Source organism: Vigna unguiculata, chromosome 9, assembly GCF_004118075.2.
Source record: "Vigna unguiculata cultivar IT97K-499-35 chromosome 9, ASM411807v1, whole genome shotgun sequence".
Lineage (NCBI taxonomy): Eukaryota > Viridiplantae > Streptophyta > Magnoliopsida > Fabales > Fabaceae > Vigna > Vigna unguiculata.
This window is the reverse complement of record NC_040287.1, coordinates 6,198,221-6,222,214: the sequence shown is the minus strand read 5'-3', so window position 1 is coordinate 6,222,214 and position 23,994 is coordinate 6,198,221. Positions and strand designations below refer to the sequence as shown.

At 28.8% G+C, this 23,994-nt stretch overlaps 1 protein-coding gene across 3 annotated transcripts; it reads right to left on the bottom strand.

The window, feature by feature from the left end:
- Positions 1–17,805: 17,805 nt before the first annotated feature.
- On the bottom strand, positions 17,806–22,975 carry LOC114163319. Of its 3 annotated transcripts, none has more exons than XM_028047561.1 (9): positions 22,560–22,975; positions 20,350–22,188; positions 20,120–20,269; positions 19,907–20,050; positions 19,733–19,814; positions 19,531–19,597; positions 18,593–18,778; positions 18,448–18,508; positions 17,806–18,325 (listed from the first exon to the last, which is right to left on the bottom strand). In XM_028047561.1, exons 2-9 carry the CDS (start codon positions 21,689–21,691, stop codon positions 18,153–18,155), a joined length of 2,205 nt encoding a protein of 734 aa, XP_027903362.1. In that variant the 5' UTR covers positions 21,692–22,188; positions 22,560–22,975; the 3' UTR covers positions 17,806–18,152. The 3 variants fall into 3 exon arrangements, with proteins under 3 accessions (XP_027903362.1, XP_027903363.1, XP_027903361.1); XM_028047562.1 differs by having other exon boundaries at positions 19,907–20,269; positions 20,350–21,483; positions 21,595–22,188; positions 22,560–22,973; XM_028047560.1 differs by having other exon boundaries at positions 19,907–20,269; positions 22,560–22,974.
- Positions 22,976–23,994: the final 1,019 nt, after the last annotated feature.

Sequence of the window (23,994 nt, the reverse complement as noted above, 5' to 3'; positions counted from 1 at the left end):
TTCTGACTTATATCATTCATGTTAATGTGACTCTCTCTTAGGGTTTTCTGCATTTTGTTTTTTTCTTTTCTGTGCCAACCAATACAATTTATTGTGTTGTTGATGAGTTGATTCGTCATTAAAAATACCTTACCATACATGGAGGCCATTATTCTCAATACCAAAAAGTCCTAAAGCAGTCTCAGCTAACATAGAGTATTTAATTCAATTATGGTGTTGACCGTTAAATATGTATGCACACTCTTTCATATTATATATATCCTTTTATATTTTTTACATCCTATAAACATCTTTAAAATAAGTTATGTACTTATCTAAAACATATAATTTAGTCTCTTCTTTTATCATATTGTTATTAGCACAAATTTGCATATCAGGTGAATTGTGGAAGGTGGGTGAATTGACTAACATGGAATTTTAAATAATAAAAGGTTCAATTTTTTTATCAGCAATAAAAAATTAATTGAATAAAATGAGCACTTAGAGTGCCCCAACATTCTACAAACAAAAAAAAAAGAAAAAAAAAACAGAAAATACAAACATATAAGTTGTTTAATGTAAGACAAAAATTGAAAAAATATATTGTCTCTATACTTTTATAAACAAATTATTTATTCAGTTTCAACACCTTTGTACCTATTATCCCACTTCAGTTGTGACGAAAAGATATCTTACAAAAAATGACTTTCAGCTCGTGACTTCTACAAGCATTATAAGAGTTGTCACTTGTTATTTAGACCATTTTATGTGACTTACAAGGTTCTATTTTCTTTTTTGCTTTTATCTATACTTGTATCTGTATATATTAATCACAAACAAAAAGCTCCCCCCTCTAGATCAACATATGACTTTTATGCATTGAATTGGACTCAAACACCATTTCAGAATATGATAATTTTACTTTGGATTGGACTTACAAAAAATGATCTTCAGCTTGTGACTTCTACTAACATTATAAGAGTTGTCACTTGTTGTTTAGACCATTTTGTGTGACTTACAAGGTTCTATTTTCTTTTCTGCTTTTGTCTATACTTGTATTTGTACATATTAATCACAAACAAAAAAACTCTCCCTCTAGATCAACATATGACTTTTATGCATTGAATTGGACTTAAACACCATTTCAGAATATGATAATTTTACTTTGGATTGGACTTACAAAAAATGATCTTCAGCTTGTGACTTCTACTAACATTATAAGAGTTGTCACTTGTTGTTTAGACCATTTTGTGTGACTTACAAGGTTCTATTTTCTTTTCTACTTTTGTCTATACTTGTATCTGTACATATTAATCACAAACAAAAAAACTCTCCCTCTAGATCAACATATGACTTTTATGCATTGAATTGGACTTAAACACCATTTTAGAATATGATAATTTTGCTTTGAAAATTTGTTTGTTATCTAGGTCGAAGCATTTAATTGAGCTAAACAAAAATAAATAAATTTCCTTTGTATCAACCTTCTTTGACCTAAAAATGATGTTGTTTCTTTGTTTCAATATATTTCAAACTATAACTACCCAAACACTTCTCCTAATCATATTTTCTTTATTTTTCGGTTATTGTAACCTAAATTGTTGAAGATGATGTATGGGTATGAAGTATTGTATAGTATCAATTCTTATCCACTTACTACACATATCTCATACTTTCCTTATTATTAGTTTTGATGCACCAATATTTCACAACCAAGAGGGGAGTGAATGGTTTTGACAATCTTTACCCAATTTTAGCAATTTCAAAATTGTTTTGAAAAACCTTTGCTATTAAAGCAATTGAAACAATGTGATTGGATGCCTAAAGTTTGGATTATTTATACCATGTAAAAAAATAAAGAGGAGAAGAGATAAAACACACACAAGAGATTTATACTGGTTCGATTCCTTAGAATCTACGTCCAATTTCCCCTAGCAAACCATATTTAGAGAGTCTCTTTCACTATATCTCAAAGATAGATTTAAAAGATTTACAAAGGCACTTAGCAAATCTTAACTCTAAGACAAGAAAACTATACAAGCAAGGCTATACCACACACTTGCTTCAAACACAATAGCAAGGCTATATCACACTTGTTTCAAACAAAAACAACAATACAATGAATTTCAAACTATAACAGAATACAAAAATGCAGCTTAGAAATTAGATTGAATACACCTTTGGGCAATTATGAGTTTCCTTCAACTTGTCAAACCAAGATCCATGTAGTAGAGACCAATCTCGATGTCTCTTAATGAACTTTTCAAAAGGATCTTCAAAGACTGCTCCAAGAAACTATTCAGCATTGTTCTTTCTTTTGGTTAAAAAACGTTCTCTTCTAGTGTGCAGTGGTCTAATTTTATAAATCAACTGCTGTCAAGACGTACATAGTTGACTAGATTAGTTGGCTAGTTGACTAGATTATGAAAGGATCCAAATCCATGTCCCAGAACTAATTTAGTTGACTAGATTAGTATCCTAGTCGACTATCGAGATAACAGAACAACACTTTTAACAATCACACACATACCATACATAACCTAATGATATAATCAACTAATAAGTGTGAGGCATTTAACACATACATCATGTCATACATCATGTTCACACACACACACACGCACGCACGCACGCACGAACGCATGCACACACGTACACGCACACACGTACACACACACGCACACGCGCACACACACGCACGCACACACACACGCGCACGCGCACACACCCACGTGCACACACGCACGCACACGCATACACGCACACCCACACACGCACGCACACACACACGCGCACACTAGAGATGGAAAATAAACCCGTGCCCGTGGGTATCACCCGAACCCGTCCCCGTTTTGACGGGGAATCCCCGCTTTGACTGGGTATGGGTATGGGTATGGGTAATACCCGAAATTTTCAACTGGGGATGGGGATGGGGATGGGGATATATATATACCCGCCCAAATACCCGTCCCCGCTTAAATTACTAAACTATTTATAATTTATTAAATAATCTAAAAAATATATATAAATAAATAATATATTTACACATAAAATATAATATAATATAATATAATATAATATAATATAGTATATATACATATAAATAAAATATACTTTTATATATATATATATATATATATATATATATATATATATTTACACATATACATGTAATATAATATAATATAATATACATATAATATATAATATATATACATAATAATATAATATAATATATATAATATATACGTATAAAACAAATTAATCATTTAACTAGTGAGATCTTTTATAAACAAATTTATAACATTACAAATTTATAAAAATTTAAAAGAAATATATATATATATATATATATATATATATAAAAGCATAAAATATCTACGCATATACATATAATATATATACATAATAATATAATATATATTATTATATTTATATTATTATATAATATAATATAATATATACTTAAAATAAATATATATCTATAAAAAAAATATATATATATATATATATATATATATATATATATATATATAGTAATAATAATATAATATATAATATAATATAATATATATAAATAATTATATATATATATAAACATAAGATATCCACACATATAATATATATATATACATAGTAATATAATATATAATATAATATAATAATATATATATATATATATATATATATATATATATATATATATATATAACATATTTCTCATTCTCTTTGTTTTTTGTTATACACTTTGTTTACTCTCTCAATTGTCTGGTTTATTTTTCAAGATTTAATTTTGAAGGTAATTTTTCTTCTTCTTATTACATAATTTTTACTCTCTGTACATGATTATGTTCAAATAGGTGTTCCTCAATTTCATTCTATGAAATAATTTTTAGGTTACACATTTGATTATCTTTATTTATTTATTTATTTTCATGAAAATGTTTGACTCTTATTTTGTAGCTCTTCTTTTTGTTACTTTGGTTATACACTTTTTTACTCTCTTTTAATTGTTTGGCTTGTTCTTTAAGGTTTAAGCAGATCTTCAAGGTACTTTTCCTTTTATCATAATCTTAATTATACATTTTTTTTCCGTTATGTTATGTTCAAATGGATATTCTCAAATTTGGGTCACACATTTAATTATCTTTACTCCTTTATGATAATGAATCTGATGAAGAAGGTACATTATATTCTAGTAATTAAAATTTTCAATTTCAATTATTATATCATATCTAATTTTTCATTTTTTTTCTATGTGTAGGTGGATCGAATGCAAATGAAACCACTGATCATTTGTAAAATTAATAAATATTTTGGTTATTATAAAATTTTAGTAATGTGTAATTTTTTAGCTTTTATATAATTATTTGAATTTTATTTAGTTGTTATTTGATACTTTAATTTGAGATTTATACTATTATAATATTTTTCTTAATATTTGACATCATGAAAATCAAAAAGAGTATGTTATTTTAATATTGAATATTTTGATAGTATCATGATTCTGTTGGTGTGATTTTTAAATTTTTTTTATAAAAAATATTTAATTGATATATGGAACAATAAAAAAATGGGTATGGGTATGGGTATAAGAAAATACCCGTTACCCGGTGGGGATGGGGATGGGTCAAAAGTTGTATACTCGTTGGGTTTGGGGATGGGGATGGGGATGAATTTTTATTATGGGGATGGGGATGGGATCATGATACCCGTACCCGCCCCGCCCCGTTGCCATCCCTAGCGCACACACACACGCACACACACACACACGCACGCACACACACACACACAAACAAACACGCACACACACACACGCACTCACACACATACACGCACCCACACACACGCAAACACACACACACGAGTATTATAATGTGGCTAACTTAAAAACAACCATGACATTTCATCTATTTTGTCTTTTGAAAGCTTGAATCTATTGATGTAAATATTTTTATCAAAAACACAAGCACACTATTGGTGATGCAACTTTAGTTAGTGTGGACGAATTTTACCATATTCAAATTGAAAATTATATTTCAATCCTAAATAAAAAAGAAACATATAATTTGTTTTATTCTTTGAAAATTTGAATCAAGCAATATAAAAAAAATGTCATCTAACACACACAAACTGAAGTTTCTTTTTAAGATGGATTTTTAGTGAATAAATAATGGAAAAGTTTATGAATAAGCTACAACATGTTATTTTTATTTCGTTAGAAGTTTTATATTTTTAGAATTTTGATTCTGTCAAAGGTTTTAAGTTAATAATATAATAAAGTATACCTATGATGAGCTAGTTATGAGAATTCACCTAGGTTCTACTATATTAAAAATTTTAGAAAAAACAAAGACTTTTTTATTTTAAGAATGATATTGAAATTAATAGTTAAAGTACTTGAATATTTGAATATATATATATATATATATATATATATATATATATATATATATATATATATATTCTTAATGGCGTGAGTTTTGGTTTTGTTCCACCGTACTTTGTTTACTATGTTGTTTTTAACGAAGGGAATAGGTAGTCTCTTGGGTATAACAACTACACAATATTTCATTTTTAGTATGATACAAAAATGAATAATCTTAGTTACAAATTTTAGTTTTTTCAGAATTTTGTTTGAATTTAGTTAATGGTTGAGGTAATTAAGTAATTGTCATATGTATTTATTAATATGTAATTAATTATGTAGGGAGTCCTTTTACCATTTATTTTGCAAATTTAAAGCTTTAGTAATTCCTTTCATACTAATTAATTTTTTCTTCTAAGAAATGCGTGACAATTATTAAATGTAAAACACATACTCTATTACCCTATCTATCTGATAATGAAATTCAAACAAAACTAAAGAAATTCATCTTTGTACTAAAATTAGTTTTTTTTTGTTATACTAAAAATGAGATATGTTAATATTTTTTGCACTTAACTGAACTATTTATTCTTTAATAAGTATCTTTAGAAAATATATTGACAAAATGCCAATATTGTGAAAGTAAGTGATATTATATTGAATATTGTCTTGAAAGAAGTTTAGATACATAAGAAAGTAGTAGTTGGTATTAGCAACATTTACATGCATACCAACTTTATCATTAGTATTTTTTTAATATGTTTGGTTAAAAAAATATATTAATATTTATTCTCATATGAGCATACGGTTCTTTTATCTTAAATTTTGGCTTTGTAGCTTATATAAGATACAATATCTATGAAAATAAATTATTTTAATTTGAAAAGAAAAGTAAACACAATTAAAAATAAAAATAAAAGTCTGGATCGCTATCCTTAACTCTCATAAACAAATTTTATGCATATCCATTGTTCCAATATGAGTAGCCTCATATTAAATTATTTTAATAGATCACAAGATACCCGAAATAAGTATCTTACATTGAAAATATTCTAAAAGTTAATTTAATAATGTTTTTCATGTAATAAGAATCAAATTGACAAGTTGTGATAGTTATAGATATTAAATTATACATTTAATTAATTTAATCTTAGTGATAAAAGTGAGTTGTAATAATTACAGTTTGATGTTAAAAAATAAATAAAATTATTGATGTATAATGAGTTGGCAGTGGGAGTACCTAAAGATGAGCCTTTTTTTTCCTTTGAGTTATAGCTAAGGATTTTGGATTCTTTATTATTCTCTTTTTTCAATGTAATTTTAAAGGTTTAAATATGTTTTTAGTTTCTTAATTTTTAGTGAAAATTAGAATTATTTTATCTATCAAACCTTAAATCAATTTAATTCTCTAATTTTACATAGGTTTGAATTTAGTCTTTTTAACAAAATTTTGTTAAATTTATTCGACATTTTAAGTGTGTTTCAAGACAAATTCTTAACTAATATTAAAACAAAAATGTGTTAAATGAGATAAACAATTCAAATACTCTCATAAAACGTGTTTAAAACGTTAAATAAAATTTTAAATAAATTGTTAGAACTCAATTAAAATTTTCTAAAGTTAGAAAACTAATTTAAACCAAGATTTTAAAGAGGACTAATTCTAATTTTCACTAAAATTTATATATATATATATATAATCTAATTTTAAAATATGTTAAAAGAAAATTAAAATATTAATATAATATATTTTTAATACTTCAATTATATAAAAGAAAAATTGAGTAATAAATCCTATAGCTATAGCTAATAGATATGAGTTGAATCGAGAATAATAATGAAAAAGTCTGTTATTGAGGAAAGTGATAGTTCCGTGTCAGATTCTTCGGACACATGCCTCCCCACCTATGCCTATTGCCTTTCAATTCGTCCTACACCTTCTCCACCTTGTTTTCTTATTCTTTCACTTTCGATACACACTAAACACATTTTCACCATAAATTCTCAAAAAAAAAAAATTAACATTTTTACATTAACTTATAAATCTTGAAAACTATATGTCAAAGATAAAATTAATTTAAAATATAAACTAAAATTAATAATTTGGTTTTATATTTATTTTTTTTTCATTTTGATTTTTATATATTTTTTACTCCAATTAAATAAAAAATATATAAGATTCAAAATAAATACAAAATTTAAATGCAAAGACCAAATATATATAACATTAATTAATAAATAATATTATTTGTATATATTTGTATATATTTTATATTTTAAATAATTATTTTTTAAATTTGTCCATTTTTTAAATTTGATTATTTTTTAATTTAATTATGTTAAAATTAAAATAACTATCCATAATAAAAAATGCTTAAAAATAAAAAAAAACAATTTTAAATAAAATTATAAAAACTATTTATATTTATTTTTATAACTATAATCTAAAACATTAAAAGAGAAGATTCTTCTTCTCTTTTTATTAATTTTATCTTTTAAATTTTACTGTTTATTTAAATTTGATATTTGTTAAATTAAAATAATAACGTATAAAATGAATAAAATATATTTATAATAAAATAATAAAAAGTATTTATTTTTATAATTATCACAATAATAATTTTATTATTTTCTACTTGGATTTTCACTCGTGTGAATAATATAAATATCTTGGAAGAGAATAATTAATTCACGTTCCAATGGACCCTTAATCCCATAAATGTCCAAAGGACTCATTTTGTTTTATCACTCCAACATCCCTCTCAATCAAACAATGTGTAACTTAATAATAATAAAAATAATAATAATATATTATTGTTATTATTATTATTACTAAAAAAATTATGCAAAATGTGAGCATCTAGCATGTTGTCACAAAAATTGTAAATGTATGATTTTTCAATTCGATATATATATTTATATTTGAGATGTATTTATGTCAGATACTATAATATACTACTTTACTGATACGTATTTATAAAGTATCTAATCAATAAAATAATAGTACTTTTATGATAACAATATGTTTTATGTTAGGAACTTTAATACATACGATTTTAATTTAGATTCACAAAATAACAATCATATATTTATCATAATTTTAAGAATTATTTTACATTTTTTCAATATACATATATCACATACTGTATTCTATTATTTTAAAAATAATTGTATCATAATTGTATCGACATATCAGATACGTGTCGTATCAGATATATGAATTGACGTATCAGATCCAATATACATTTCCTAGCATTAGAGATTAGGGGTGACAATGTGGACTTAACTCGGTGGGCTTACCTACAGGCTCGCCAAAAAAGTGCGGAACTAGCCGATATATTGAGTTCACTAGCGTGCAAAAGTTTGATCTCTAGCCTACAGATATGTTGAAAAAATGTAGAGTGAGCCGAGATATTGAACCTATGCAAAAGTCTGATCTGCATAACCTACAGCCCATGTAGGTTGACCCACATGACCCAAATAAAAAAAAGAAAAAAATTGCAATTATATTGGTTATTTTCTTTTGGACTTATGCATGAATGTTCCAAATTTTGTATCAATGTAAAAGACAAGTGTTATGTATATTTGAATGTGCTAAAATTTGAAAAATACATCATGCATGTCAAATGTTGAATTATCAACTTATCGTTCAACTCCTCAAAGTCTTTGTTCAATTCTGTGAATTTGTTAAAGTTTCCCAATTTGTTGAATATTGAAAATTTTATTATAAGAAATTAAAAAAAAAAACGGATCGTCATATAAATTTGTAGACCAAAACTTATACAGGATAAACCAAACTTTTCAGTCCGCATTTTCAACATATGACGAGTTTAAACAGACCGTATCTGCCCCATTGCCACCCACCCGTGGATATTATTAATGTGGGTTGGAAGAATTTTAATTAAAAATTACTTTTAAAATAAATAAATTTAGAGAGTAAAATATATGTTGTCTTTCTTTGATTTTTAACGTATAGTATAATTAATATATTAGTACTTATATTTTAAAAAGTCTAAATTTTTTATTCAATCCAACAATTTTGAAAACAATTATTTTTTATGTTTTGAATCGATTGAATAATAAACCCAAAATTTATTTAGCATATAATTAAGGAATAATTTAATCAAATAAAATGTAAGAAATATAGAAACAATGTAAAATTAATATTTGGACTAAAATAGTAGGGATTTAAAATATGTATCTGAAATCACGAAAAACAAAAAGAACTATCAAAAGTGCAGATCATGCTACAAATGAAAATGAGAACAAAAACAATTTAGTCATCTTTAAAATGATGGGAGAAGGTAGAGATTTTTCTTTTTCAACGTGAATGAAGGAATTCAAATAACACATATTGCGTTTTGGTGGAATAATTTAAGTAAGAAATCCATTTTATTTAATGAATTCAATTATTTTAAATAAAATAGTTTTCTTAAATGATAAAATTAAAAGAAAATTAAAATTTAGAAGATTTTAAAAAGCATTTCTAATTATTAAAATAATAAAATTTATAATTCACTTAAAATAAGAAAAATTTGAAATTTATTTATATTTTACCTTTTTATAATACTATAATTGTTGTTAACTACATTTTTAAAAATAATCGCAAATTTGAAATTTATTAAATAAAACTGATTTTTTTTCTTTTATCATATTTATAAAGATATATATATATATATATATATATATATATATTTTTTTTTTAACGAATAAAAATTTACTTTATTTATCAATTTAATCAATTTACAAATATTAATATAACTATTTAAAAATACAATTAGTATAAGTCAAAATCTGTGTTTCCACCCGTGAAAATAAAAAGTTTCATACAAATTGGAAATAAGTGAGACAAAAAATATATTTAATAAAAAAACTATTCATTTATTATTATAAGGATTTAAATTAAAAATAATTTTTTGATCTCAATATAAACTTATTTATAAATTTATAACTCATTAATATTAAAGTTTTTAAGGTCTATCTATTCTCAAGTATTTGAGAACAAACTTAAATAAAATACTTACTGATTAAAAGACAATATCACATTTATTTGGCTTGCATCAAAACATATAAAGTGGATGAATAAAATATGTTTTCTTCCTAAATCTATTTTTGGAGAGCGAAATATGTTTTTTATATCTATTTTCAATCATTTCAGTCTCAAAATATACATTTTTCAGTAGAAAGTATGTTTACAGGAATATGTTCAATGGATTGTACTGCTCACAACCCATTTGAGTCCTTCGTCCATTTCTTAAATAACATATACCAAAACGAAATATTTTACTTTTTCTAATTTAAAAAAGTTGGTTACAATAGTGATGTTTAGTATTTTTTTGGATTCTTTTAAAAAAATCAGATAGATTAAACAATATGGAATTAAATCGAACCAAATTAGTATCATCTCTAATATAAATCAATAATTCGTGAGTTGTATTTTTTATATATTTGTTAACTTTTTTTTTATCTCTATTCAAGGTGAAATATTAGACTTGTATTAAAAATTCAAGTACAAGTCTAAGTCCCATATTAAATAGAAAAATTTGAGGATCATATAATGATAAAGACTCCGTAAACTCATCTCCTTAAGATTTTTTATGTGTTAATTGGACTTATGTTTCATTGTTGTTGTATTTCTCCAGTAATACTCTCATAAAATTCAACAAAACTCACGCTTAAATTTCTAATCATTTTTTAGATTCAACAAAACTCACGCTAAAATTTGTAACACAATTTTATTTATTTATTTATTTTCTAAGGATGGATAAATACTTGATAAAAATGAGTCCAGCTGTCTGTTACTAAGAAGATGAGCAATGTTGGGAAAATGAAATGATGATAAGTGTACATTTGAATTATTGGAATGTATGTGCATGAAGAGAGAGGCAGAATTGCATGGAGTTATGTGGGTAAGAATTGAAAGTGATAATGATATTTTGGGACAAAGAGGGTTGAGGCATAGCTACCAAAACAACCCCACACCACAAAATTAAGGAAGCCACATGTGATGTGTTGGAGTGTTTCAAGCACGACCAACTAACCTAAACCAATCATCACTAACCTATGCTCATTCTAACATTACCCAAAACCCTACTTCATTGCCACATTATGCTTTTCCTTTTTCTAAGGAACCACCCCCACCTCTAATCATCATGTCTACACTATTAGATTCACCTCAATCAGTGTAACAATTCTACAAAAACTAGGTCTAACCCATGCCTTTAACTCAAACTTCATTTTTCCAACAAAACAATGTGCATAGTCAACATCTCTTTACATAACCATAGGGTTGGAAAAAACTCTATACTTACTTTAATGTATACAACTAAAGTAAAGGTTTAATGATATAGTTGTTTTTGTTATAATGACTTTTTAATCTTATCCTCTCTCTTTTTATATGATATTTTTAGAAAACAAGTCAAGTTGACCATGATTACATTATTATAATGATAATGACATGTTTGTAATACGACTAATGATACTTAATCACTCGAGGTTTATTTATTGATTGGGAATAAAAATGACACATGATAAGGAATCATGCATGCATGCCCTTGTAATGATGTCCTCATCATTAATTTAACGAAAATAATTATGTTAATTGTTTTTTTTTTAATTGGACTGAAGTGAAAATGTTCGAAATATTAGAATGAAATCGAAAAAATTGTATGATAATGAAAAAAAAAAGAATTATTAAAGATAAAATAAATAGAAAAAATGAAATAATATTTTTGTTGTTTTTGTTTTTAAATGTTAAGCCAACAAGCAAGATTTTGATATTGGGAAATTGGAACTTTACTTTAGCTTTAGCTTTTTAAGGCTGTGAAAGTGAAACGTAAATTGGGATATTTTAGATTCAATCTTGGATTTGAAGTAAAGTGAGACTACAAATTAAATAAAAGCTGAGTGAATTGCTCATTGAACTTCTTTTGCTTTTTTTTTTTGTTTGAGTCTAGGAAAAACTAAACCAAAGTAGTTGGCTGATTTGATTCCATGATTTAACTTTCAATCACGTCCCCGGAGTTATTTTATTCTGTGTTGCTAAGTCCAAATTTTCTAAGCAATTATTCTCTCAGTTAGTTTATGGATAAATCAAGATTCAAAATGTCCATTTAGAAAAAAAATAATTGAAAGACATGGAAAAAATATTGTGACACTCTCATAAAGCTATATAACTTTTTAAACATATATTGATTAAAAAATATAAAGCAATGACTTATTATGCTTGGTTAGGTGTAATTTATCTGCATAATAAATTGTGGGGGTCACATATTCGTAATAAAGATCAAATTTATTATGTCAGTTATATGCTTACTTGATATAATAAGTTGTGCGATGACATGTTTATAATAAAATTCAAATTTATTATGTCATTTTTGTTTTTAAATGACATAATAAGTTGTGAAGTCGTAAAATATAGATCAAATTTATTATGTCAAATTAGTTTAGAACCATCATAGAAAGTTATACTAGTGTAATTTTGCTTTTCTAACTCAGTATTATGTTTTGGTTCTTTTAATAACAAGACATATAAAAATGCGATGACATTTTTGAAATTTAAACAAACTTATATGTCTCGGTTCAAGACCAATTGAGGCATAACGTCCTTATAACTTCGGTTAAAGTGTACCTGAGACAGATATGGTCATTTAAATAAAAAGTTAAATTTTTTTAAATCTTTTTTGTGCATGTTTATGCTTCGGTTCTATGTGTACCCGAGGCAGAAAGCGGAAGGGGGGAGGTTCTATCTAGGGTTTAAAATTGGGAAAATATATCATCTTTTTCACATTTCTCTTCGCGAGCCACTAGTTCCCTCCTCTGTGTGCTGTTGTTTCGTCCTCTTCGTGTTGCTCCCGTTGGCACCGCTGTTGTGCGCGTCCACCGCCGTTGTCGCCACTATGCATCACGTCTCCACTGCTGCAACTGCTTTTAGTGTTGTGGGAGGATAGAGGTCGCACAATGCTGCACGAACCACCATTGGTTAGTGGTTTTTTTGCTACATTTTTTTAATTTATTTTTTGTCCTTTATGTGTGTAATGGTGGTCCCTTGTTTTTCTTGTCTTTTCTTTTTTTCTGTGGTTCAAAATTTCTTTTTTCCAAGCTTATTAAAAAGGGATAAGCATTGAGGAGATGCTTGTTTTCCTTTCATTATTTTGGATGCTTGTAGCAATTGTAATAATATGACTAGAGCATTTGCATTGTATTTGAGTAATGTATGTTTTGTGTTTTGTTGGATTCTTGATGTAGGTATATGAACATATAACGAATGACAATCTAAAACATATATCACTTGTCTCATTTCCTGGAATGCAAGAGCGAACTATATTAACATCTTCTTTGTCCAAATCATTTAGTGTCACAGGTAAAAGCTCAAAGTTGCATGAACCAAATTATTTCTTTGAAGAAACTAAATCACTAATGATGTGTATTCCTTTTTTATATTCGTATTTTTTTAAAATTTTAATCACTTTTCTGCCTCGGTTGCCAACTAGACCCGAGGCAGAAAGTCTAGTTCTAATTTTTTATTTTATTTTTAATGCTTATTAGGTCTCGGTTGCCTACAGAACCGAGGCAATAGTTGTTGAATATGTCTCGGTTTTCAACCGAGGCAAAAATGTGACCTTTTTGGCCTCGGTTCTGAAACCGGAGTAGAATAGCAAAAATAATCGCGGCCAAATCCCTTGTTTGTATCGGTGTTGCTTACTATGTCAACTATTAAACCAACTTACATAATAAGTTTTTTAATTATTTGTGCTCACTTTTCCAAATTCAAACTTTCTTTTCGAACTCAAAATTTGTATCACTTTTCTCTCTTCGAACCTAATCTCTCATCTTATCTCATACCTTCTTCTCAACATTCCTTTATTTGCCTACTTCATTTCACTCTCTCGATTGTTTTCGTTTCTCAACATCACCAAAACCAATACAAGGTTTGTACATATTACCATCTCACTTTCACTCATTGATAATTGTTTGTCTAATATTTATTGTGTGTTTGTGGCTTTGTTTAATTATCGATTTTGTAGAATGTAGAGGAATATAAATTGAGTAATATGTTTAATTTTATGGAGGAGAAACATTGTGAAGTTGCTTCCTCCACTGCAAAATACCTGGCATTTGAGTTCGCATCGTCTCTTCATTGCGTTGAGGCTAACAAGCACAAGTTCACCGCTCTCATCGCCTATAGTTCCTCCTCTGCCCCCTCCAAATGTGCCGTTTGCGCAAGGCCTCGCAAAACCCCCAACTTACTGCTACTTTTGCTCACACCACCATTAGACACTCCGAACACACTCATCCCTCCATCGTATACTTTGTTGCACTTATCGAGCAACCAAGGAAGGAAAGTGAGTGGGAGACTCTAGAGGCCGCAATTGAAGCGAAAAGACTCTGGGAACTTTTTTTGAACCCTAATTTGGTTATGCTTACTATGTCAGGTCTACCAACACCTAACATACTAAGTTGAACTTATTATGTTAGGTGTACAAATATATGTCATAGTAAGTCAACTTACTATGTCAGGTATTCACATATATATATATATATATATATATATATATATATATATATATATATATATATCATAGTATGTTGGACTTACTATGACGTATATTTGAACACCTGACATAATAAGTCCAACTTATTATGTTAATTGTTTCACAAAGTCATAGAAGAAGTGCATTTTCTATGTCGACCGCAACTATGATGCCAGAATAACCAAAATGATAAGCCCTTTTCACTTAACATATTATGTCCAACATATAATAGTATAGTTTTTTTTTTCGATCTTCTCAGTACTAGTTAAGCATAAAGTATTATTTATGGTAACTCTTCATTAAGCATTGAGCGTTATTTACGACAAAGTTATCCTAGTTAAACGTAGAATTTTATTTTTGGAATTGTCATCACTTCTAACTAAACACAAAGCATTCTTTTGAATGCAACCACTTTTAGTTAAACACCGAGTACTATTTAAACAAGTAACCACTCTTAGATAAAACATGAGTATTCTTTGGACTAACTAATTATTGGCTAAATACTCTATTTACACAAAGGGTATGATATAATGATCACATGTTTCACTCACAAGAAGAGATAACGTCCTAAGACGGATACAAGATGAGAAATATATTTTTAAGTTACTAATGAACACAACAATTTTCTTGCTCACAAACTAGGGCAAAAGGATTGATAAAGAATATAAGAGCTTTAATGTTGTCATTATTGTTAACTTCCTTAACCTTTCTTCCTCAAAGAGGTCTTATTTAAATAAATGTTGAGAGTAAACCAGTTGTAGTAAATCCTTTTAGAGGTATTGTGAGGTGTTGCACAAGTTCTTCTTCTTCATCTTACATTTGTCTTCAACTCATAGATACATTAAATGCTCTATGCAACATTAAATGCATAGCTCTTCCGTTATCTTTTGATACACAACACAACTTACCAATCCTAAGTCAAGTCACTTCTATAAAAAAAATAACCTCTTACCATCTTTGAATTTAGAATATTTGCGAAGTCAATTGAAATGTATGGTCTTATGCTCTGCATGTTTGGTTACAATAGAATAAGCCAAGTCAATTGATTCGTCGAACATATTTGGGCCAGTGCAGTAAGTTGATGCTGAATTTAAATAATAGAGTAGGATGTATTAAGGGAGATTTTAAGATATATATATATATATATATATATATATATATATATATATATATATATATATATATATATATATATATATAAAAGCATGTGTTTCTTCCAAATCTTGGTTTAGTTTTATACTTAATGGTTGACAATAGAGGAATCTTTGTTCTTGATTTTAGATTCGAAATGTTATTGGAAAAGACTTTCTTTTTCTGAATTAAGCTAAACCATCCAAAAACTACATCTACTACGAATAGAGTTGATGCCTTTGGATATCTGAACTCTTATCATCCAACCTTCTAACTGAACTTTATCTTATGTGTGATGCATCGAACTATAATATATTAGGTGATGTCTCAGGTCACATCTTATTTATTATGCTTCTAGAACTTTAGATTTTGCATAGGTTAATTATACAGTCTGGAAAAGAGTTGTCGACTATTTTCTTAAACTTTTAAAGATTGGAACTGAAAAGAGATTTTGTGGACCATTCGACCCACCTACTTATATTTGTATTACCAACAACCTTGGTATAAGATCCTACTAGAATCTATCTTAGGGTAAAAGAAATTGAATTCTTTGCAGAGAAATTTCACAACTTATGTTCATTATCCCTCAGAAGAAGAAGAATGAAGTATCCAAAGAGTTGAACCTGAATTTTAAGGGTAAGTCTAAACCGAAAATAAAAGTTTCATTAATTAAAGCTTTATCTTCCTTAGGGTTTGATGATGAGAATAAAGAATTATTGAAAGAAGTCAAAAACAGTAGTTATGGACTGAACATACAATGAATTAATCCCTGCCCTGAGCATTTCCAAAATTAATGATAATAATGGACAACAAATAGGTGAGACTTAGCGATTAATTCATAAGTCTTCCAAAAAGAATAAAGCAATTCGTATTAGAAATTACGAAGAAAAAATGTAAAAAAAAAAATGTTAGATTCCTTGAAATATGAAGAAAAGAAGAAAAACAAGAAAAAGTTGCAAGATTCTCTAAATTATGAAAAAACAAAGAAAAAAGATGAAAAATTCCAATTTCAAAATGACCAAAGAAATGCATTTTGAAAAAATAATCGAACATTATTTTAATTTCAAATTGCGTTGAATATAAAAATTTATATTTCTACGTGTATAAATAGCATAAATAATAGATAAGGAGGGTAAGTGTTACTAGAGAAAAACACAACCTTCTCAAACCTAGAAACTCTGTACATTCTCAAAGAAATCTGAAAATTCTTTGAACAAGTTCTCTTACTTTAAGAGAAAACTTAAAACAGTTTAAACTTCAATTTTGTAAGTATTAGTCTTGTTATTAGCTTTCCTCTACATTATGGATTTTAACTATCTTTTTGCTTCCCCCAAAACCCTTTTTCCCTTTCACACCGATAGTTCTATTAGGACTTTCATTTCTAGTATGCATTAGTGTTTCCCTCTTTCTGATCCCTAAAAATATCACAACTTTGTAAAAATACGTACGCAGAACCAATTTTTAGAGGATTTTAGAAAAAAATAAAAATAAACACAGTATTCAAAGGACAAAACAGATATGGAATACTAACAGAAAACATAGGACTAGAAAAAGAAGAGAGCATTAGATTATAATCTTTTAAAATGCAAAAGCAAATAAAAAAAATGATATTTAGTGACTGAAATCTCCTTTAAAAACTTAAAATAAACTTCGGTCATTAAATATCATTTTTTTAACTTTCAAAATCATTGTATAATTAACTAGCTCCCTTATCAAAAAAGGATATGTATGGAAGAAGGAAATAATACCTAATAGACTTGCATCTTCTTCTGTGGATCAAAAAGTCACCTGAAGTGGCTTCAAATAAAACTCTAGTTTATTCTGTTAATCCAAGTTTTACACAAAATAGTGAACCACAACCAATTTTGACCAGCTCTAAACTAGAGTTCAGTGGTCTGTGATTTCCAACGGCAAACCAAAAACGTTCCAAGAAGGTCAAAAATTTATGAAAACAATTGAACTATATGCCCTGCTAGTCATTCTGGCTAAGTAGCAAGTAAACAAAACTGATCTATTTTAAGTCAAAACTGAACGTCATTTCATTCACCAGAGTGATTAAACAAATGCAGTGCCTGAATCATCAATGTGAATGAGAACCCCCATCATGTCTGAGCTTTCATCATGCATTGTTATGTAAGCAATTATCTCCTCCATCGCTTCTTTTGAACTGATTCTATAACTCTACGGTAGTAACCCCAGGATAGATTTGATTCTCTTATCGGTCGTTGGCCAAAAGGATTTTCTGACACGTAGTTTCTTACATTCTCGGCTAAAGCCAACCCTTCTAGATAAATCCGAAGATCACCTCCTGGTCCTGTGAACACAAGAATGAGAGGCTTAACATGAATTTCACATCAATATGATTAAAGAATTTGTTATTTGAAAAAGGGAGCATGTGTTATATAGGAGAGGAAGATGAGCAGAAGAATGTCCTACCTAATTCTGAGTCTCTGGTGTTGCGGTATCGGTAAGAATAGGGAAATATAGCTGAATGCATCTGAAAATAAATTGCAAGGTTGAAATGACAACAGCAGAAAGTAAAGCTTACTGCATAAAGGGAAAACAAAACAAGAGAGCTTACAGGATTCATTAGGGCCTTGTAAGGGGAGTCATCCAATAATAATGTGTTGGACTCGTTAAACTCTCCCTTCTCCCATGGTAGATTGGGATCTTCCTTTTCCCACAACTTTCTAAGTTCCTTCAACACAAGGGGCTTGTGTATATTCTCAACAGTAGCGAATTCAGTTGTAGTACAGTGGGACTGATTCTGCATATCACATTATACAAAAAGATTAATAGCTTCTACAGAAATTCCAAGAAGGAATGAAGATGACAGTAGCCATTTACAGGCTAAAACTGCATTTATAGTGATGAAACACAAACTATCTTACTACAATGTAGTTATGATTTACAATATCACCCCATCCGCTTTGCCTAAATCAAAATCCATACACACCCTCAAAATTCAAACAAAGGACAACCATAATTAAAAGGCTGGCAGTGCTATATATTTTTCTTGTTGATTGACATTTATTATAATATCATGTAACTCCATATATTTAAATGTCGCCAATGTACGTTCTTTTTGGGTACTGATAATTAAAACATAAACTAATGATATAGAAAAGCCTGCAGACGAGAAGGCATAAGAGTCAGTCAGGAAGCAAAAATATAACAAGCCGTACTGCAGAGACACAAGATGTTAAATGAGAAAAATTAAATAGGTGACAGACAGCAATTTTTTAAATTAACAAGTTGTTTTCATTAACAAAATATCCTATTTAATAGATATGCAAGGAATTACAAAATCAATTCAAATAACCCTTCCACATCTGGCCCACATAAAACAAAAGACCATTTAGAGTAAAATTGTTAGAGTACACCTAAATAGATAGAAGATGTACCTAATTCCTATGACTAGGTTGAGGAAAAGAAATTATTTATTGCAGACTTACTATACCGTACCAAAAGCCCCTAAAAAAAATACTAAAAGATACAAAAGAGTTAAGATCAGATTACCCAACAAAAGAGAAGTTTGGATGCAGATTTCCCCATAAGAAATTTGATAGCTTCCTCAACATTGAACCTGCCAATAGTGGCAAAGTAAAATAATGTATGAAGACCATTTTTCTATTGCTTAAATAAAATTCGAAAAGTCTTTGATTGCAACTCAAGCCTACGTCAAAACAATAAAAATAAATAGTCATAGAATGGGAAATACTTGGCTCTAGAAGACCATACTCCTACATGAAATCTGTCAAAGCAAAACTGTAGAAAATCCTTGCAAAAGGGTCTCTTGTAGACTGCAAAAGGAAAAAATAACATGGCACTCAAATTCAACCTGGACCAAAATATGAAATTTGAAATGAGGAAACCAGATATTTGCTCATGTTACCTTTTCTCCCTTTCAGTATAAAATCTGGCTCTGGTTCTCGTCTATATCTTGTACTAGTGACATCGATACTGACAAAATCAGCAAGCAGTCCATTCACATCAAGGATGAGAAGCTTCTTCTTTGGGGTCCCCAAACCACTTCTGTCTAGTGAGAATTGTGAAATCTTTAAATGACCATCTCTTACTGTGTCTAAGATTAAATCAGAAACATCACCTGCACAACATAGATCATTTCTTGTAATCTCCGAATGATCTAGCTGTCTACCATTAGTTTCAACTTGCTCCACATGAATGCCAACTGCAGATGAGGCAGTCATAGATGTTTGCTCATTAATGTTGTCAGTGGTCAACTCTATTTGCTCACCTGCAAAACCAACAATGAGAATTATAAAATCTTTAAATGATCATATCTTACTGTGTCTAATCTTAAATCAGAAACATCACCTGCACAACACAGATTACTTCTTGTAATCTCTGTATCATCCAGTTGTCTACCACCTGCTTCGAGATGCTCCACAGGAATGTCTACAACAGTAGTCATAAATCTTCGCTCATCAATGATGTCAGTGCTCAACTTTATTTCCTCAGCTGCTGCTCCATTATGTGAGGTAACTTGATCAAATGAAAGTTTTGTCTCTTCATCTATCATGCCAACTCTCAATGATCCATCAGAAAGTTGGTGTGAACAATCCTTGTCATGATCCTGAAAAGTCGGTTCCTTGTTAGGATTTTCAGGACTGTGGTCACCACTGCTTCTCCTACAATCAGCATTAACCATTTGTCTCCTTGCACAGGCTTTGTAACATATGTTTTTATCTGTTGGGTCATAAACATCTTCTTTCATCGGACTTGTACCATTTAGAAAACTATTCTTATCCTCCGGGTTGGAAATGTTATCATTTATGCTATGCTCTATACTAATTTCTGGCACACACTCTTTCGCAAAAGGCTCAGGACTTGCTGCAACAGAAATGTGGTAGCAGCTTACTTCTGGAACGTTGTGCTGCTTTTCTGCAGTTGTATCCACCGTCTTCTGCTCCTTTTCTTCATGATCTCCTTGACAAAAACCCACTTCCTCACAAGCTTGACATGTTATTGGATCAGTGGAAAAAGATTGAACTGGATGTCCTGACAACATATCCAATGCAGGTGAGGAAGCTTTCGCTGCAGTTGTATTGATCATCTTTTGCTCCTTTTCTTCGTGATCTGCCTGACAAAAACCCACTCCCTCAATAGATTGACTTGTTATTGGATCAGTGGAAAGGCCTTGAATTGGATGTCCTGAAAGCATATCCCCTGCCGGTGTGGAAGCTTTTGCTGCAGTTGTATTGCTCATCTTTTGCTCCTTTTCTTCATGATCTCCCTGACAAAAACCCACTTCCTCACAAGATTGACTTGTTATTGGATCAGTGGAAAAACATTGAATTGGATGTCCTGACAGCATATCCAATGCAGGAACAGAAGCTTTTGGTGAAAAAATATTCTCTGAAGTGCCACAACCGCTATTATTGCCTTCAATAGGGTCATGTGTTGTCTTCTTCCGTTTGGTCTTCTCATTCTGCTTCGTCGAATTAAATTCTACAATTAGGCAACTTACGAAATTAGGCAATGGGTGATTTACAGTACCATCCATCTTCGGTGAAGAATTATCCAGTGAAAAATCAGGACCTTCACACTGAACAGCATTACCTTCTTTCTTCCTTTTCGGCGCTTTCCGCTTCTGTGACAAATTTACGTCCTCTGTACTGGTTGAACCTCCCATATGCAAATCATTTACTACATCCATCAATCACGGATCTCAAAATGGAAAAACACCTCCTAGACAAGAAATATGCAGAGGCCTAAATACACTGCCAAACTAATACTGATAATCTAAGATCACCCCCAAAAAACACCTCTCTCTATATCTAAATATCTTACATGACCACCCAGCAAATCCTCGTTTCTTTGTATCTATATATCTTACAATAATCTTAAGTTTTCTAATTGAATGTACCAACTGAATCTAACCTACACTCCAATCTATTGCCAAAGCCTCTTTCAGTCACTTCCCCTAAAGGCCTGCAAGAATAGTCAGTTAACACGATATCAGCCCAAAACAGCCACACAGAGTTTCAAAACTCCTAATGGTGTTCTAAACAAAGTTTTAAATTATGGCGGCAGTTGTGTTTCAGCCCCATCCTTGATACTGCGGGAAGTTACAGAAAAAATGTTTGACCACAACTGCAACCTCCATGCGGTTTCCAGGTGTCCAAAACCTCGACACTGCGGCCAAAAGCAAAACTGCAGATTCATTTTAAAAAGCATGGTCATACATTCACTAATCCACACCAAGAAATAACAACTGAATAGAAAAAAACACAAACTTTACATAAACAGAAACCCAACAAACATTATAAAAAGAAAATAAAAATTCTGTCATTATTATGAATCCATAATTAACTGCACATAACTATTCTCCTACCGAGTTTCACAAGAACATCTCTTTTCTTTTTTATTTCTACTTTGTTTACATAAAACAACATAAGATGAAACAAACTAGCAACCCTCCTTCCCGCTGAAAATAAAAACACAACAACGCATAACAGAGGGGTCAGATTCATACAGAGTGTCATTGAAAAATGAAGAGCGAGAGAGTGATTGAAGAAAGAAACCTCGAATAAAGGGAGAGATGAGTTTTGAGTTGAACCGGCGGCGGTGGATTTGGCGAATCTATGCGACCGTTACAGTTTTAGGGTTTGAGGTTAGAATGGCCGGAGGGTTTTCTTAAACACCAACTAAAGCAGCAATTAGTGATCTTATAAAGGTGTTACCCAATCACACGCAACATTTTATGCATTTTAACTAGGCTTATTACAATTTTCATTATTATTAGGGATAACCGGTGCCGGTGCAAGGTACCCATCAATCATATATTTTGGAGGGAAAAAAACAACACGGTGGTCCTCTGAACTTTCTCAGAAAAAAAAAAAATAAAACAAAAAATCTTTATAGAACGACGAGTGGAAACATGTTCTTCGGCAAAGGCGTAGGTCATTCCTATTACAATCAAATTACGGCTAAAGTTTCTTCACTCCATCAAATTTTACCTCTTCCACCGTCAAAAGCTTCTGAAAAATGTTTTTCCTAAAAGAAGAAACGATTGATTTTTAGAAAAAAAAATTATTGTATTTTAGAAAATAAATTTCAAAAATAACCGGAGAAACGATAGATCTAAGAAAAGAGAAATGGTAGGATGCAAAAAATAATTGTCATAATATAATTTAAATCATAGAAGATAAATTATTTATATTTATTCACTCTATTAATAAAGAATATTTATTATTTTATGTATACAGTTTTCTTTTAATATTATTTATATTCAAATAGTTAATATTATTATATTTATATATATAAAAGATTATTTATGTTTACTATTATTTTTAATAGATTCTTTAAATATGTTTTATAATTAAAATAATTCTTTTATTAGTTTTATCTTCTAAATAATTATTTTTTAAACAATTTATATTTTAAGTCTCTTATTAAATTTAGGAACTTTAACTGAGTTATGATCGAATTTTGTGATCTATTAAGTATTTAATATATTAAGTATTTAATAAATTTAACTTTCTTCATTGAGTTTCACTATTAACTTTCTTTATTAACTGGGTGATGAGTCTCTTAAGATATTAACCTAGTTATTTTTTGTTATATTACGTTGTCTAATCACATGTTATTTTGTTATTTTATTATTTTAAAATTTAAAATTTATAATTTTAAATATTTAAATATTTATAATTTTATTATTTGAATTCAAAATTATATAATTATAAAATTATCATTTTATGAGTTAAATAAAAATTAAAAATATATCATAATTTTATATTTCATAAAATCCTAATTTTATAATTATACAATTTTGATTTAAATTACTAAATTATAAAAGCATAAAATTAACAATTATAAAATTATAAATTATAAATTACAAATTATGAATTATAAAATAATAAAATAATATAATAATATAATAATATGTAACGATAGTGACTCCGCAAAATAGTAACTACATTGGTTACTTAAATGCCACATCACCTCGTTAATAGGAAA